Source organism: Ichthyophthirius multifiliis (assembly GCF_000220395.1).
Source record: "Ichthyophthirius multifiliis unplaced genomic scaffold scaff_1120509251352, whole genome shotgun sequence".
Taxonomy (NCBI): domain Eukaryota; phylum Ciliophora; class Oligohymenophorea; order Hymenostomatida; genus Ichthyophthirius; species Ichthyophthirius multifiliis.
The window spans coordinates 55,497-72,774 of record NW_004085957.1 but is presented as its reverse complement, the minus strand read 5'-3'; the positions used below and the strand labels follow the sequence as shown (position 1 = coordinate 72,774).

Below are 17,278 nucleotides of genomic sequence, written 5' to 3'. Positions count from 1 at the left end.
TAGAACGATGATTAATGGTATAATAGATAATGAAGAATAAAAAATAACAGATGATCTTTTTAAAAAACATTTAAATTAGCCGAATTTAGTTCTCACAAAAATACTTGTCGGCGCTTTAAAATGGTTAGTTTAATAAGTGAAATATAAAAAGAATTTATAAGATGGAAATAAATAAATAGATGGAGATTTTTTAGTGGATGCTGAAGAAGAATAATAAAAGAAAAAGAATTAAAACAATCAACAAAATATAATATAAATAGGAATAGTGGGTTATCCAAATGTCGGAAAATCATCAGTAATAAATACTTTGTGCAATAAAAAATTAGTCGCAGTAGGAAATATGCCTGGAAAAACAAAATACTTATAAACGCATTTTTTGGAAGAAAATCTTATTTTGTGTGATTGTCCGGGTTTAGTATTCCCTAATGCAGCTTCAACCAAAGCAGAAATGGCTTGTAATGGTGTTTTACCGATTGATAAAATCAAAGATTGTATTTCTCCTGTAGAACTGTTTTGTGAAAGAATTCCTAAGGTTGTATTAGAAAAAATTTATAAAATAAAGTTTGGATAAGAATTTTAAGATTTGGAGTATGTTAATGCAGATATTTTCCTTAATATTTATGCGAGTTCTAGAGGATTCTTTACGGGCAATGGACTTCCTGAATAGGCTAAATCGGCAAAAATTATTATTAAAGATTTGTTAAGCGGAAAACTTTTGTATTGTAAATTACCGCCTGGGTTTAATAATTCTAAAGGAAGTATTTGGTAGTGTAATTAGATTTTGGATGGAAATAATAAGAAGATGGAAGAAAAGAAAGATTATGAAAAATAAAATTAGGAAAAAAATAGTGAGAAATAAAATGATGGAATTATTAAATAAAATGAGAAAAATATTTAAGTTAATAAAGACGAACTTTTATTGCTTTTAATTGGAAAAAAAGTAAAAGGAATCAAATTAGATAAACATTAAATTAAAATAATTAAATAAAAATTCTAAAAAGGATAGGTTATAGATATTAAATAAGAACTTACTTATGATTAAGTTAGAGATTTTAATTGTGTGTGAAAATAAGAAATACATTTATTAATATATATTGTGTAAAAATTATGTAAATGTAAGATTATATATATATATATATATATATAAGTTTAATTTTAAATTAATTTTTTATTTTTTTTATATGTTTTCATATTTTTTCTATTTAATATAATTGTTTTTCAAATATTATTTTTATTTATAATTAATTATTATTTTATATTTGTTTTAAATGAAGAATTAATATTTAATATTTATATAAAAAAATAAATATTATTATGAAAAATATTTAATATATTAATGTATTTAAGAATAAATAAAGTAAAATATAAATATATGATATTAAAATAAAGTTTTAAAAAATATATAAATGTATTTTATTTAAATTAAACAATAGAAATGAAAATTGTAAAAATAATTTATATATATTATAATAATAATAAGATATAAAATTATATATTTATTTTTTACAAATAATATTATTAAAGAAAATAATTTTAAAATAAAATACTTTTTTTAATTCATCATAATGCATATATAATATTTTTTTGTCTTTTTCTACAATAATTAGACACATATAAATATAAAATTAAAATAAAAAAAACACTTAATATTAATAAAAAATAATTAAATAATAAAAATATAATCAAAACCAATATTTAAAGATTATCGAATTATTATTATTTAATTAATTTTATTAAATAGTTTCCATTAATAAATGGGATCTCGGATAAATAGGATCTATGAAACCAATATTAGATTTATTATTAACTTTAACACTACTTTTATTTCCATTTTAAACATCTTCAGAATAAATCCACAATAATTTGTCATAAAATTTTTTAACAATGTCCATAAATTCATCCGAATTACATTAATTTTATTAAAAGTTATTAGCTTTAACCATTTCAATTAAAAATAAGCAAATTAATTATTTTACAGGATATCTATTTAAATTAATTATTTTATATAAAAAAAATTAATTTCTTTTTACATTTATCTTGTAAGTGCTTTCGCCATAGAAATAAAAGCAGGAGCTAATATACCTTAAATACCTAAATCACCTATAAATTAAGAAATGCATCTAGATAATCTTATTGAATGATGATTTTTGATAACAATTTAAGATTATTCATTTATTTCTATATTTTCGTAATTAATATAGGCTTTTCCAGACTACTGACATATAAATATATTGCTTAAAGATAATGATTTTCCTAGGAAATAATTATAAAACATGGCTGTACTTAAATTATATGTTATTTCTTTTCTTAAACAAATATAGTCCATAAAATCTCCTGTTTTTTATAGTAAATAATCACTTAGGACTGTATCCGGAATTAGTTATTTCATTTTTTAGTTTACATTTTTATCATTATTTATATCCAATAATTCTAAATGAGTATTAAATGTGTCTTAATATTATTAGAAATTTAACGAGGGTGTTTTTTCATCACAAATATCTTACATTGAAATTACTGTTTTAGAAAGAACAGGCACTAGCATAATTTATAAATGCCCTAAATATTAAGAAAAGTAGTTTTTGTCAGAAAAAACGGCCAAACAAAATTTTTTAGGCGCTTTAATTTATAAATGTCTAATAAAAGTTTCCTTATTTAAATTAAAAATTATATTCATTATACTTTGAACTTGTTCTATAGATTAGATTCTGAGTTAATTATTTTAAAAGTTATCACCTCCTTTCTTTTTAGAATGAACTCCACCATGCTATATTTCGTATATGTATTATTTATTATTCGAGCAATTCAATATTAATTATCTTGAAATTCCCCTGCTTTTAAATTGGACACGAATTCCTTTATTTATAGAAGAAATTGTTACATGATTTAATGGTTAATAATCTCTAAATATTATTTGGTTTGGTTATATTATGTATTATCCAGGTAATTCAATTTCTTATACATTAAGAGATAATAATAAAAGTTATTCCGTAGTAAAGGATTGTCCGGTTTTTTATAGATTGGGATTTATTTAGTATGTTTCTTAATATTATTTAAGTAAAGGGGCATATATTTATGTACGAATTTACGATAAAAGACTATATAGAGAACTTTTTTAAGTTAAAAAGGTAAACTTATTAATATTATTATCATATAATTATGAATATTATTTAAGGAAACTAGAAACTTTATTTATCAATTGCCATATTTAGTTTTCGTCTTTTGGAGATTGGAAATCTTCCAAGATAATATTAAGCTCTCGAAGTGCATTTTCAAATTCGAAATTTTATAAAAATAGTTAAGTTGTTACTTTTGAGAATATTTCCATTTTTTTAATTAAATCTGAATTATGGGAGCTGTTTTTAAGGTTTAAGTATAATTTTTAAACGTAATAAATACCTTCTTAATTATTAAGGTTATTATTGTTATTTTCGCTTTTATTGTCTATAAATGCCCTTAAGTAATAAAATATACATTGGGGATATTTAAGACTTATTTCTTCCAAAATTTTATAGAATATTTAATTTAATTCTTAATCTTCAGTTTTGTTATTATTATATAATTAAGAAAGAATTGATGGTATCCATAATAAAATTTAAGGTTTTGGAATTTCTTAAAGAATGAGCTTTATATTATCAATAAAAGGTTATTTATCTAATGTTAAAATAAATAATATATATGTAAAAAGCATTTAATTTTTATAAGGTTTGTATTTTAAAGCATTTGGAATTAATTAGAAAACATTACGAATCCAATATTCTTAGTTTTGTCTTTTTAAATAATTATAAAAACATATGTCTAACCAACTTTTCCATGTTTTGTAATAATTTTCACAAATTTACAAAGAATGTTACATATCTTCGGTTGATTCTACATATTTATCTAAAGAAATGTATATATAGTAAATTTAAAAATATTTATATAAATAAAAAAAAATAATTAATAAATAAAAATAAGATTAGATTAATATATAAATATATAAATATATATAATATATAATATATTATATATATTTTTTATATATATATATTTAGTTCTTACTATTTTGCCATTATAAAAGAGCTCTTTTTCTATATAAATCAGCTTTGTGTATTTTAAAATCTTCTTATTAATTTGACGATGCTTATTTTTCAATTAATTCTATAGAAGACTTTATATTGTTAATTGATTCACTATATTTAAAAGTAGAAGCAATTAATTTCGCTCTTAGATAAATTTCCTCGGGATGTAATCTTTCATCCATATTAGGCATTTTCTCGATTGTATTATATCCAAATATTTACTAAGTTTTAATAAATACTAATGTATTCCATTTTGTATCAGTATAAGGTGCTAGTATTTTTTCGATTTTATCCGGATATTAAAGTAGTTATTCTATATAATTTTCTATAGTATTTGTCGAATTAATACTAGTTTAACCTTCTGGATTTTAATTAGTTCTTCTAGCATTATTTTTTTACAATTATTTAAGGAATTATTCCGTTCGAGTTTTCAATCTGCTAAAAATTGAAGTTAATATTACGTTTCTTTGGTCCGTAATGCATTTCCAAGTGGTTAAATTTTCGAATTTATGAGGCATTCTTTCCCTCCATTAATTAATTGTAGATTATGCATTTTTAGCTTAGTTTTCGATTATTAGACCTAAATTATTTTATTGTTCACGATTGTCTCTTACTCTTTGCCCTTCCTCTAATTCTACAAGGGCTTATAGTTAAACTAAATGCTTCGTGTGTGCATTTTAGACATTTTTTGGTAGTTTTGTCCATTCTTTTAATATATGGAAGAATGCTATTGATATAGAATTTATTATTTCACATTTCTGGTTTGGAGTATCATCAGTAGTTGTTCTTTGGAATTCTACAAGAGCATGAGAATGATATTTTAAGGCGTTTTCGTAATTTATTTAGTTCTAGCCGATTGTTTGTAATTATTTTTTTAAACCAACCATATTAAATGTATTAAATAAACATTCAAAATCTAAATATTTTTATTTATATAAATTTATGTATATTTTTTTTTTTACTAAATTATAAATTGTTTGTTTTTTCAGCATATTCAGATAATTCGTCCCATTTATTAAGATTTTTTTAACATTCAATAAATAAGCTTTTAAATATAGCCAAATCAATAACTTAAGAATAATCCCCAACTAAATCAAAATAGACTAGATTTTCTTTATTTAACTTATGAGAAGTGTCAGTGAGGATAACTTCAGCATTTTCCTTCATAAAAATCTAAGCTTCAACCCATTCTCTTTATTATAAAATCGCTATAGCCCTTCTGAGTTCAAAACTAGAGGCTAAATAAGACTTTAAACCATTAGAATAGTCTGTTTCATTCATTTCTTCGAAAATAGTTGATATACAATCTAAAGCGCCTGAAGTTTCGAAATTTTTGAGGTTATAATGTTTTTAATTCAGGATGTATTTATCCCTTTGAAAATGCATTCTTTCTAAATAAATTTAACCTTATCCCCATTTCAAGTTTGATTTGTACATTAAATAAACTTTTTCAGGGTGCATTATATATCCAATATTAGAGTCTAATTCTTCCAAAAGAAGCTCACATAATGCTTCTGCTAAATAAACATATTTTGATTAGGTATTATAATTCGGGAATGGATTTTATTTAAGGAGTGTGTTTTCAAATAATTACATTACGCTTTGTCTATTTGGATGATCCCTTCCGATTATAAAGTTAAATATATCTTTAAAAGCTGGAACTAATAAATGAGGTGTTATTGGACAATTTAAATTCACTTAAGATTAATAAAGTGTATATATGCAGTTATTTATATCGTTTATAGGACTTTGTTTGAATTAGGCAGATTGCATCATTTCACAATAAAGTTCTATTATGTCAAATTTATTTAATTTTATGTCTGATGTTTGTAGAAATTCTTTATTTTCTAATATTGTTTATAAGGGTAGGGAATTAGTATAATCTACAAAAGGCTTTAACAAAGGATATTTTTTACTTTCAAATGTCAAATATACATTCGATGATGTATCTAAAATTTTAAATAGTAAAAATTTAAAACCAAATAAAAGTTTTTCATCATTTTCTAAAAGATCAAGTTAAAGATCTGACCTTAAATTATTTATAACCAATTATCGTGTTTTCATATAACAGCTTTCACTTTAGAATTGACCTAAAATCATTTAAATATAATTAAGATCATTTGAACAAAATAAATCAGCTGATTATCTATAGAATTATCTATTTTTTAATATTATATAAATTTTAATAAGATTTTATGAATAAATAAAAAAAATATTAAAATATAAATATATAAATATATAAATATATAAATATATAAATATATAAATATTTATATATATATAAATATATATATATTTTATATTACGATAATTTCATAGATGAAGAGTTTTTCGAAAAAAGTAAAAGGAAGTATCTTATGAAATCTTTATCAATCAGATTTATACCGTTTTCTTATATAAGATTTAAAATGAAATACATATATTCTTGTATTATGTATTCTTCTGCAATTTTAAAACTCATATAATCTACCGACTAATCGAAGTTTTGTGAAGTATATTTTTGGCTAAACTAAGACATTCCTAGTTTTTTATCAAACACACGAACAATATAAGAAAATGATTGGCCAGTTATAAGCTCTATTTTTTTCTCTGCACTAAAGTTTAATGGTTTTATTTTTGTGTTGCTATGTTAACCTCCAATAAGAAGTGCTTTAAGAATATTTAAAGATTCTACTCTTATATCTAAATCATTAAATTTTTCAATATTTGATTAAAGAATTCTTATTATTTATTAAATATCCTGACTTTCTCTATCGTTCAATGAATTTATTTTCATTGCTAAAGTTTTTAATAATGTTATGTAACTTTATTTTAAAAATATTTAGCCTAGTTTTTAATTTTCGCTACTACTATAGCAATAGAGAAGTGATTCTTCATATTATTCGCTATACTATTGAAGACTAAATTAAGATTCTTTAAAAGGGGTTTTAATGATTTTATTTATTAATTCGATATTCGTGAAATCTTTAATGAAATACAAACAAGCATCGTTTTGATTCTTGTATTGCTTCTTTACTTAATCCATTATACTTAATGTTAATTACTTTATATTACGAATTCCCAAATCTACTTTATCATCTAATTCGTATATTATCTTGACTAATTTTAATGCTAAATATAATGACATGGGTTGATTTTAGCGAATTTGTTATGGAGTAAGTATCTATTAAGAATTTTACTAACTCGGTCTATTTGAGTTTTAGGTCGAATATTGAATTTTTACTTAACATTCTAATGTTTCTTTTACCATTAAGCATATCTTTTATTATATTTATTTATAATATTGAAAATATAATTTTTACATTTTGAAAAAATTCCAAAGAAGAATCTTTGTCTTTAAATTTGTAAGAGACAGATAGAAGTCTTTTTATAATAGTAGATAATAGCAATACAATACAGAAAGTTTCATTTTATAACAAAAATTATTTATTTTATTATTATTATTATTATTATTATTATTATTATTATTATTATTATCCTTATTATTCTATTTTTTAATTATTATTCAAATTTATATTACTTTAACTATGATTTGGAATATTTTAATTCAAATTTCCAGTATTTGTTTAATTAGAATTATTATTTGTATTATTTTATAAATTTTGTTAATTATGTATACTATTTAAATGTTAAGAATTATTTTTTTAATCCAAAAGCTTATATACTTATGGCAAAAATTCGTTTATTTTTTCTTCTGATTCGAATTCTAGTATTATATTAAGAATACTAAGTTAGAAATATTCATTTTTGGATAATTTTGATAATTCACTTTTATAAAATCCTTATTTTATTTCCGGATTAGGCCATATAAAATATGATTTTTTTAATAAATATAAAGATCTGTTTATTATATTTTATTCAGCTCCTTCCGAACATAGTTAAATTAATTTAATAAAATAAGGAACTATGACTTATTTTGTATCTACTTCTTCTTATAATTTATTTAATATTTCTATTTTCGCATCCTAAATTTCCTCTTCAGTGATAATTATATCATCAGGTTTAATATTATATTTTTCGGCTTTTTAAAGAATTTAATTCTCTTCTTCTTGTTCAGTTAATGGTGGTTATTAATATTTTTATTATTAAGGAGTTTATTGCTTTTATTCTTCTTCTTGCATTTATTCTAATTGATTTTTTTCGATTTCCATTTTATTTTCAATATTTTCATGAGAGTCGGCTTACTCTTCTTGTTTTTTATTTGTAGTATTTTCGTCTTTTTATTCTATTTAGGTAATTTTTTCTTTTATTTTTAACAATTTTATTTATTTGGGAACGTTTTGGAGTTTGTTCTAAAGCTCTTTGAATTTCCATTCGATAAAAAGGAAACTTAAATCCCAAGAGATTTTACAATGAGTGAAGGATTATTAGTTTTGGGAAGAGTTAATAAGTAGTTATTACATAGAGTTAATTATATTTGAATTAAAATGTTTTCTGAATTAATAATATATTTTATGGTTTTTTATAAAAACTTGCCAGAATCTTCCATAACTAGGTTATCTTTAATTTGATTCATCCTAAAATAAATTTGTAGTAAATCTGATCCAATCTAGTTATATATTATTTCCTTATTATTAATTTTATTAAATATTTTAACTTTATTAATGTTATTATTATTATTATTATTATTATTATTATTATTATTATTATTATTATTATTATTATTAGTTTTATTATTATTAGTATTATTATTAGTTTTATTATTATTAGTTTTATTATTAGTTTTATTATTATTTGATTATTATTAGCTTTATTATTAGCTTTATTATTAGTTTTATTATTAGTTTTATTATTAGTTTTACTATTAGTTTTATTATTAGTTTTATTATTAGTTTTATTATTAGTTTTACTATTAGTTTTATTATTAGTTTTATTATTAGCTTTATTATTATTATTATTATTATTAGTTTTATTATAATTATAGTTGTTATATTTGTTATTAGCTTTATTATTAATTATTATTTTTCCTTTATATTCTTTAAGCTAAATAAGGAATTAATATATTTAATGCTTTCTTTGATAGCTCTCCTATTTCTTAGTCTTATTAGAAAAATTATTAAGACTAATCGTCATGTCTTTTTAATAATGAAATATATATACTCAAAGTCATTTCATCTGGAATTCCAAAAAGCTTAATAAATTAACAAATATATACATAACCGAAATGTTTCAATATCTTGTCCTCTATTCTAATAAATTTCCATCCAAATTAAACTAAGTGTTTTTTATATTCTTTTATTTCATCTTTCATATAAGGAAGGATAAGTGAAGAAATTTATAAAATTTCAATATCAAGAGAGGAGAAAGGATATTTTAAACGAGGTTAACTGAATTTAGATATTCCTTCAATAAATTTTGCTTTGTCAATTATTTAGTTAATTTATCCTTATTTATTACAATGTACTAACATAGGGTAAATTATATTCGCGGATACATTAATAATGCTTTCGATTTTATCTTTATCATTCATTGAATTTATAATGAAATCAATAAATTTAGAAAATATATTTCTTTTTGTCTCTATCGAAAATTTATATGGGAGATATTCTCTAAAGAAATCTTTAATAAAATAAACATCTTATGATAATCTTATACTTAGAAAGTCTGCTAAAATAAATAAGGTTTCTATATCAGTTTACTTTTATTTACTGTATAACAATAATATTTTCAAATAATATATAATCTCACTTTTAGGAATAAACTATAAATTCGTATTATCCGATATATTTTTGTCTCTCATAATTTTTATTTTATCGACAAATCTTTCTTTTATTACATCAATGCCTTGTTAATTATTTAACATCAGTCTACAATTTTTACTAGCTAGGTTTTTTATTATTCTAAGCATTTATAATTTATTTTCACTTCTTCTATTATATAATCTATACACTAATTATTAATTACTATCTCTAGTAAATCTTTCCCTAAATATAAGTGACTATTTTTAAAAATTAATATAATATATGTATAAACAAATATAAATAAATAAATAGATATAAATAAAAATATAAATAAATAAATAGATAATATATATATATATATATATATATATATATATATATATTATTTTTTCAAATTTTACTTTATCTAATTTTAAAACTTCTAGTAAAATGTTTATAATTTCTGGGTCATTTTCCACAAAGTAAATTTCAATTACTTAACTGGACATAGAATTAATAAATTTACATAATGATTTTCTTGTTACTTATTATATTTAGTACTTTCCTTTAATTTATGAATATGTTTATTCTATACTAAGTACGCTTTTAATAATTTTATCAATAGAATCCTTTACATAATCTTTTTATTACATAAGATTTGTCTAGAAAGCAGTTTAATAAGCATATGAAAGGTGCTAGAATAATTTCAAAAGTCCCGAAATGCATTACAAATCAATATTTTTATTAGGATCCTGAGTTATTTATTCTAAATGTTTAGCCAATTTATCAGAGAGTGCCTTATTAAAGCAAGGAGTCAATAGTTTTAGAATTTTCCTCAAAACCTACAAGAAAGATGGAGTAAACTATGAAAATTCTGAAGAAAGACACATAAGTACTGGTTTAAGTATATTTTTGAGTTTATCTTCATTATTAAGCAATTCTTTGGGATGATTTTCCATACTTAACATATCTTAAAGGCAATTTTGTGAAGTTTCACTTATTCCTCTTTCAATTCTCATCATCATGTCAAATAAAATAAGTATAATTCTATATCTATCATTTAATATAGGGCTGAAGTCTTGATGTTATTTATCCCTATTTTTTAAATTTGCTTTGCATACTTTTTTAACTGGGTGCAATAGTAGAAGTGTTTTGAAAAAATTTAATATACTTTAGATTAATCTGGATTCGTATTTAGTTTTAATATCTATATCTTCAATATTTAAATCGAATTCTTCTTCATTTAAGTACACGTGCTTGTTTATAGAAAATGAATTATGTGTTTATTATTGGGATTATTATTGTTGTAAATTTATTGATGGTGGAATATAAGGATTACTTATTGGAATATGTATGCCTTATGATTATTATTCAGACGGCCCTTAAAATTATTATTATTATTATTAAAATTATTATTATGATTAAGATTATTATGAACTCTGTTATTATAAAGGTTAAGGAGGTAATTGTGGTCTTTAATTTAAAGGAATATTTTATTATTATTTGTGATTTTGAATTATTATTTTGACGTTTTTGGACATTATTTCGTTATTTTTTTGTATTATGAATGTACTATTATTTATTATTTAGAGAATGTCTTTATCAAACTTAAAGTATTTTTCAGGAAAAGAAGGTACAGGATCATTTTCAATTTGGATGATGTTTTCGTCTTCTTAAACGAGTCTAAATGGAAGCTTAGAAGCATCTACTCCCATAATAAATTCGATTGTTTTGTAGGCATTTTCCACAGATTTCATTTATTTGATGTTTTCAAAGTTATTATGGTTTTTTGTAAAATTATTAATTATATTGATTATTTTAGTAAGAAGAATCGCTAAAAAAGTGTTGTTGTTTTAAGAAATAATATCTGATATGGAGTTTTATTTGTAGTTTTAGACATATGTTTCTTACTGAGGCATTTAAATTTATGATTGGGAGTTTTTTTCGAATTCTTCAAAGGAGTTTTTATCAATTTATTCTTTTAAAACTTCTATTAGGCTTTTTTTTAGAATTACTTAGCATATATTTAAAAGAAAGTCTTTGGATATTTAATATACTAAATCTTTATATGAAAGAAGGTTTTGGACAAAAATAGCTAGTATTCCTTTAAAAGTGATAGGGAGGATATTATTTTTATTTTTCTTTAAAAACTGAATCATTTTCTTTAATATTTATTGGGAAATTTTAAATGATTTTATCATAACAATGTCTGGGTATTGGTTTATTATTACAAAAACGGTGTTAATAATGTCTATTATGTTAGTTTCTTTTTATAAAAGAACTTATTCTAGCAAATGTTCTTCAATAAATTCCAATAGAATAACTTACAGGCCATAAATTTTATTCTAATTCGAAGCTTATAAAAGATGGTTAAGGACACTTAAAAGAAAGTAATCTTAATAATTTATTATAAAATAGCTTTCTTTTTCCTTGATTTATTCGTGAATTTATTTAAACATTTTTGACAAAAACTCGAATTGTCCTAAAAGTTACTCTTTTTAATTATTTAAGTCTTCTCTTAAAATTATTACTTTGTTTTTTGTACATTTTAGTCCATTTTAAATAATTACATCGAAATATTTTTTAAACAAAACATCATCTTTTAAATATATAAAACATAAGCTTTTACTTAGACTCCCTATTATTTATTAAGCTTCGTTTTTTAATCTATTTATAAGTGAAAATTTCCACATTAATTTTTAATCAATACCAATTATTTCGATAAATGTGCATACAATTTTATCTAATAAATCTTCCTTTTCTTCTAAAACATCCCCTTCTTATTAGTTTCTATACTATCTATATTCTTACATTTCTTAAGTACTTTCAAAAATTGAGTTTGGTAAATAAGAAAAAAGGGCAATTTTCAAAACTGAAAAAGCCCCTTCTATTACATTTCCTCTAACAGTTTAGCAATAGAAATTTTCGATTAATTTATTAAAAATATCTATAGAATGCAATATCATGGGTGTTAATTATAATTTTAAAGTATTATTTTCATTATCTTAAATATTAATGTAAAAAGAGTCCATTTTTTCACAATTCTATACATATTCTCCTACTTTTAATTCCATTTTATGAATTCTGGGTATATGATTTAATCTTCCGAGAAGTTTTATTACTGTAGTGACGGGATCACTTTAAATTTTTCTGTTTATTTCGTTAAAATCAGCATTTTTATTTTTAATTTCCTACACAACTTTTTATTCGTAGAGGATTTCATATAATTTATCTATTAATTCATCTTTTACATCCTCAAGGAAATTTTATAAGTCTTCCTATGTATTATAGCCCACTATCTAGTCTAAAATTTTCAAAGTTCTCGTAGTGTAGGATTAATCAAAAAGCGATAAGCACTTAACTAAAGGCTTAGCAAGAAGTTTAGTTTTGCACAACATTAGTGTCTATTTAATTCTCAAAGGAAGAATAATGATAATTTCGCAGACTATTTATTTAATTTCCATTATATCGGTTTCATATAAAGCTATTAGATTTTCTAATATGTTTATGTTTTAAAATTATTATTATTAGTTAGAAGATGAAGAAGAAGAGGGATTTTCGAATTAAAATTATTAGTCTTTAGTGCATATATTATAGAATTAAATCATTAAAGTATTACTCATTTAATTCATTTAATTTTATGAATTTAAAAGGTTTTTAAAAAGCGAACGTAATAAAGTTAGATATTCGAGAGGATAGAAAGACGTATGAGCTTTTTTTATTAGGAAAAATATAATTAAACGGAAATATTGGCTTGCGAATTCAGTTTCCATAAATTTAGAAAAACACCTTAATGGTATTCTTATTAATTATTACACTATAGGGAAGAAATTATCCTTATATTCATAAAAAGGAGAAAATTAGTCTATCAGCTCTATATTTGTATTTAATTATTGCATTAAATAAGTAATTAAAATTTAAGCTAAATGCACATTTTCAATTAAATATTATTATTGTCCTTATTAAATTTATTCTTGGTTTACAAAAGGGTCTATAATAAGGTTTCTTAAGCATTATTCACCACATATATTGTGATATTTTAATAGAAGTTTAAATATAATATCCATATTGGGTTCAAAAATGTCTTTAAAGGAAATTCTGTCGTTTATATTTGCAAAATTAAGCATAAAAAAATACAAAGAATTCCTTTTTTATTACTAATCTACATGAAGATCATAATCATGGAAATGCTCGAAAACTAAAAGACCGTTTCTAAGTATTTTTCTAACAATATTTCTTTATTCAGTAGATAATATATTCATTATAGAGAGCTATTTTTACCTATTTTGTAATTAATTGGCCGTTAAATTTTAGTATTTTTAGGTAAAATTAGTAAATTCTTCCTCACGGTTTTCATTGTAGAAATATCTCTATATATCCGCTTATATATGAATTAAATGCTCTATAATCTTCATTTTAATATCTTTTATATAATTAAGTTCTTGGCCAGATTTTATTATAACTTCATTTGTACGAACAACTTCTTTTTCATTATAAATATCTAAATATGAGAGTTACATTTAGTTTAAAGTGAGGAGGTTTTGGCTTAAATTGATATCGTTTTTTTCAATAAATTCAATTCGTGTTTTTTTCCAGTTTTCGATGTCTTTTTCATTTTCAGTCATTTTTATTTTAGGCATTTAGGAAATGTCTAAATCTCCTTTTTTGGAAGAAGTAGTTTAAGACATATTTTTTTAAGAGTTTTTTTTGATTTACTCCTCATTAACATTCTTGTTCTTTTTGACTTCGGCAACATATTTTCTTATTAAATCGAATGTTTTATGTATTTCTTTGTATTTTAAATTTATTGTATTTAATACTTTCATTAGTAAATTATGTTTTATTTGTTTCGCTTCTTTAGAGTTTTTGGGTCTTTAAGGCGGATTTTGTAAATAAATGATATGCTTTTTTAGTATAGTTTTAAGAAATTCTAATGACTTATCTTATAAATTAATACATAATTAAGAATCGAACATATTTTTTATCAAATTCTCTATTATCATATTTAGGGTTTAAAAATGTATTGTTAATTCATTTATTCGAGGAGGTACAATGGTTATTATAGACTGAGTTTAAAGTATAAAAAAAGATGAGAGTATAGTTTATTTATTAATTTCTTAATATGAATTATACATTACATTTTTGAATTATTCGCTTATAAATTTTACGTTTCCAATCATTTTTTGTTCATTGGCAATTATTTGAATGTATTTACTTTTTATTTTGCCGTCTTTAAATTAAATGAATTGTTTTAGTTTATTTATTACGTCAACTTTTTACATTTGAATCTCTTCAGGACATTTATCGATCAAACTTAGACATGAATCGATTATTTTATCTTAGTCTAAAAGCTAATTTAGGTATTCTTGGTTCATGTTTTTAAATACAGCTTTATTTAGGACGTCGTTTCCCCTTTTTATTAATATTAAAAGGAATTAATTTAACTTTGTGAGTGCTATAAAGAATTCGAATGTGAATTATTTCCCCATTTCTTCACATATCTCATTTAGTTTCATCTCCAGGAGGGTCTTTATTATATAAGAAATCGAGTCTTTTAATTTATTGGTGATGTTTTACATAAAAGCATCGTATCCCTTTTGGTTTCCTTCATTAGTTTCTTCGGAAGGGACTACTTTTGCCGAAAGAGCGTTTTGACTTTCGCTTTATTTTTGCTTTTGGTAAATATTTGCAAAAGGCTATAAATCGAAATCTGCTATATTTACAAAAAAGTGAGGCAATTGACTCAAAAACTATAAGGAGACATTATTGGGTATAATTTTTTAACAAGAATTATTATTTTACTATTAATTTTAGTAATTTTACTCTTTATAAATTTCAAATTATTTACTTTATTCTTTCACATTTGTACTAAAGTCATATATTTATTTAGTTTTTTCATATAAAATCTCATAAACAGTTTCTGTTAAGCTTTAAAGTTTTTAATATGTATTTTATATTTCTGCTAATTCATGTTGCATTAAATTATCTATTTAAGTCTATTACTATTTGTAAATGTAAATTCTTTATAAACTCATTCAGTATTTTAGAGGCTATTATTGCATTTTATTCATTATCTTTTATTACTATATTCAATAAAATTTCGTAAAATACTAAATTTGTTTATTAATTTCTAATATATACTATATATGGTTATTTGCTTAAAAATTCCAAAATTATCTTTCGGGTTTTTTACATACTATTTTCTTCGAATTGAGATTAGGTATCTTGTAGAATTTAAATGTATACTGGGAAAAAATAGTCCATTATTTCACTTAATAGTTAACGTATCTCGTTTGATTCCTATTATTGAGAATTCATGCCTTGGATATTAATCTCTGTTTCTATATATTGGGATATCTTTTTTATTATTTCATCAGATATATGATTTTAGTCTATATTTATATTTATATTTATATTTATATTATTATATATTTATTAATTTGAAGGATTTTTGGGTTATTTTACTTGTTTGAAAATTTTAATCAAGTTCTTTGGATAAGAGCTTTGCCTTGTCGATTTTTTGTTAAAACATTATTGTATTATATTAAAGATTTTTATTTAATTATAAATTAAAATATATTTTATTATTTTTTAAATTATAGAAATGAAAAATCTTTAATATTTATTTATTTTTGTTTAATTTTTTTGTAAAATTTATAATGTTTCTATTTTCCCTCTCTTAAATAATTAATTAAATTTAAAAAAATAAAAATGAAAGAATATTTATAAATATATATGTTAAGCATAAAATATGATATTAAATTTATATTAAAAGTAAATATTATATTAAGGTAAATATATAAATATATAAATATATAATATATATATATATATATATATATATATATATATTTATATTATTATTATCAAATATTAAAACTTATATATACATTATTTATTTTGAAAAAATAATTTTTATTTGATAAAATTATTATAATATATATAATTTGAATATTTATAAAATAATTTCTATATATCTATTTATTATATACTCATTTAATATTTTTTTATAAAAATCTAATTATATTTATTAAAAATATTTTTATATCAAATATTTAATAAATTAAAATTGTTGATTTTATTAATAATAATTTAATAAATATATAATAAAATATCATTTTTTTGATTTAAAAATAAAAATTAATACATTTTTATATTTATCTAATATAATTTATTTAATAAATATATTAATTAACATTTAAAATATTACTATAAATAATAATAATTACTTTGTTTATAATTATATATTTTTTTTTAATATTTTTTTATTTTATTAAGTTAATATATCATATACAATTAAATGTATTTTTATTTAAATTTAGTTTATATAAAAATCAATGTCATAATAAATATATTAGTTTTACATTTAAAAATCGTTTATAATTTTTTATTAAATTATATTATATTTTTAGTGTTTATTTATATAAGTATAATAAAAATAATCATAATTAAATTTAATAAAAGATATAAATGTAATACATTAAATGAATTTTTTCTTCATTATTCATTTTAAATATATAATTATATTTATAAATAATAAAAATAAAAAATATATAATAT

At 20.7% G+C, this 17,278-nt stretch overlaps 2 protein-coding genes across 2 annotated transcripts, besides 17 other annotated features; both read right to left on the bottom strand. All coding sequences in view use genetic code 6, as the record gives it.

Annotated features, from left to right (window-relative positions):
* Positions 1–1,623: 1,623 nt before the first annotated feature.
* Positions 1,624–1,683: a microsatellite.
* A 347-nt stretch (positions 1,684–2,030) lies between these two features.
* IMG5_187690 (transformation transcription domain-associated protein) lies at positions 2,031–5,654 on the bottom strand (the record flags this gene model as incomplete). Its single annotated transcript, XM_004027160.1, has 3 exons — positions 2,031–3,879; positions 4,039–4,974; positions 5,021–5,654. Coding segments are annotated over 3 exons (3,419 nt in total), but the record flags the coding sequence as incomplete, so codon positions are not given.
* Positions 3,907–3,950: a microsatellite.
* Positions 3,962–4,010: a microsatellite.
* Positions 3,964–4,027: a microsatellite.
* A 614-nt stretch (positions 5,655–6,268) lies between the features above and the next one.
* Positions 6,269–6,354: a microsatellite.
* A 1,125-nt stretch (positions 6,355–7,479) lies between these two features.
* Positions 7,480–7,545: a microsatellite.
* Positions 7,546–7,605: 60 nt separating this feature from the next.
* IMG5_187680 (hypothetical protein) lies at positions 7,606–16,075 on the bottom strand (the record flags this gene model as incomplete). The annotated part of the gene is made up of 3 exons (XM_004027159.1): positions 10,141–16,075; positions 8,551–9,996; positions 7,606–7,752 (listed from the first exon to the last, which is right to left on the bottom strand). Exons 1-3 carry the CDS (start codon positions 15,751–15,753, stop codon positions 7,606–7,608), a joined length of 7,206 nt encoding a protein of 2,401 aa, XP_004027208.1. The 5' UTR covers positions 15,754–16,075.
* Positions 8,628–8,734: a microsatellite.
* Positions 8,656–9,012: a microsatellite.
* Positions 8,666–8,980: a microsatellite.
* Positions 10,025–10,076: a microsatellite.
* Positions 10,034–10,089: a microsatellite.
* Positions 10,036–10,085: a microsatellite.
* Positions 10,085–10,122: a microsatellite.
* Positions 11,109–11,152: a microsatellite.
* A 36-nt stretch (positions 16,076–16,111) lies between the features above and the next one.
* Positions 16,112–16,154: a microsatellite.
* A 322-nt stretch (positions 16,155–16,476) lies between these two features.
* Positions 16,477–16,517: a microsatellite.
* Positions 16,514–16,576: a microsatellite.
* Between the last annotated feature and the right edge of the window lie 702 nt (positions 16,577–17,278).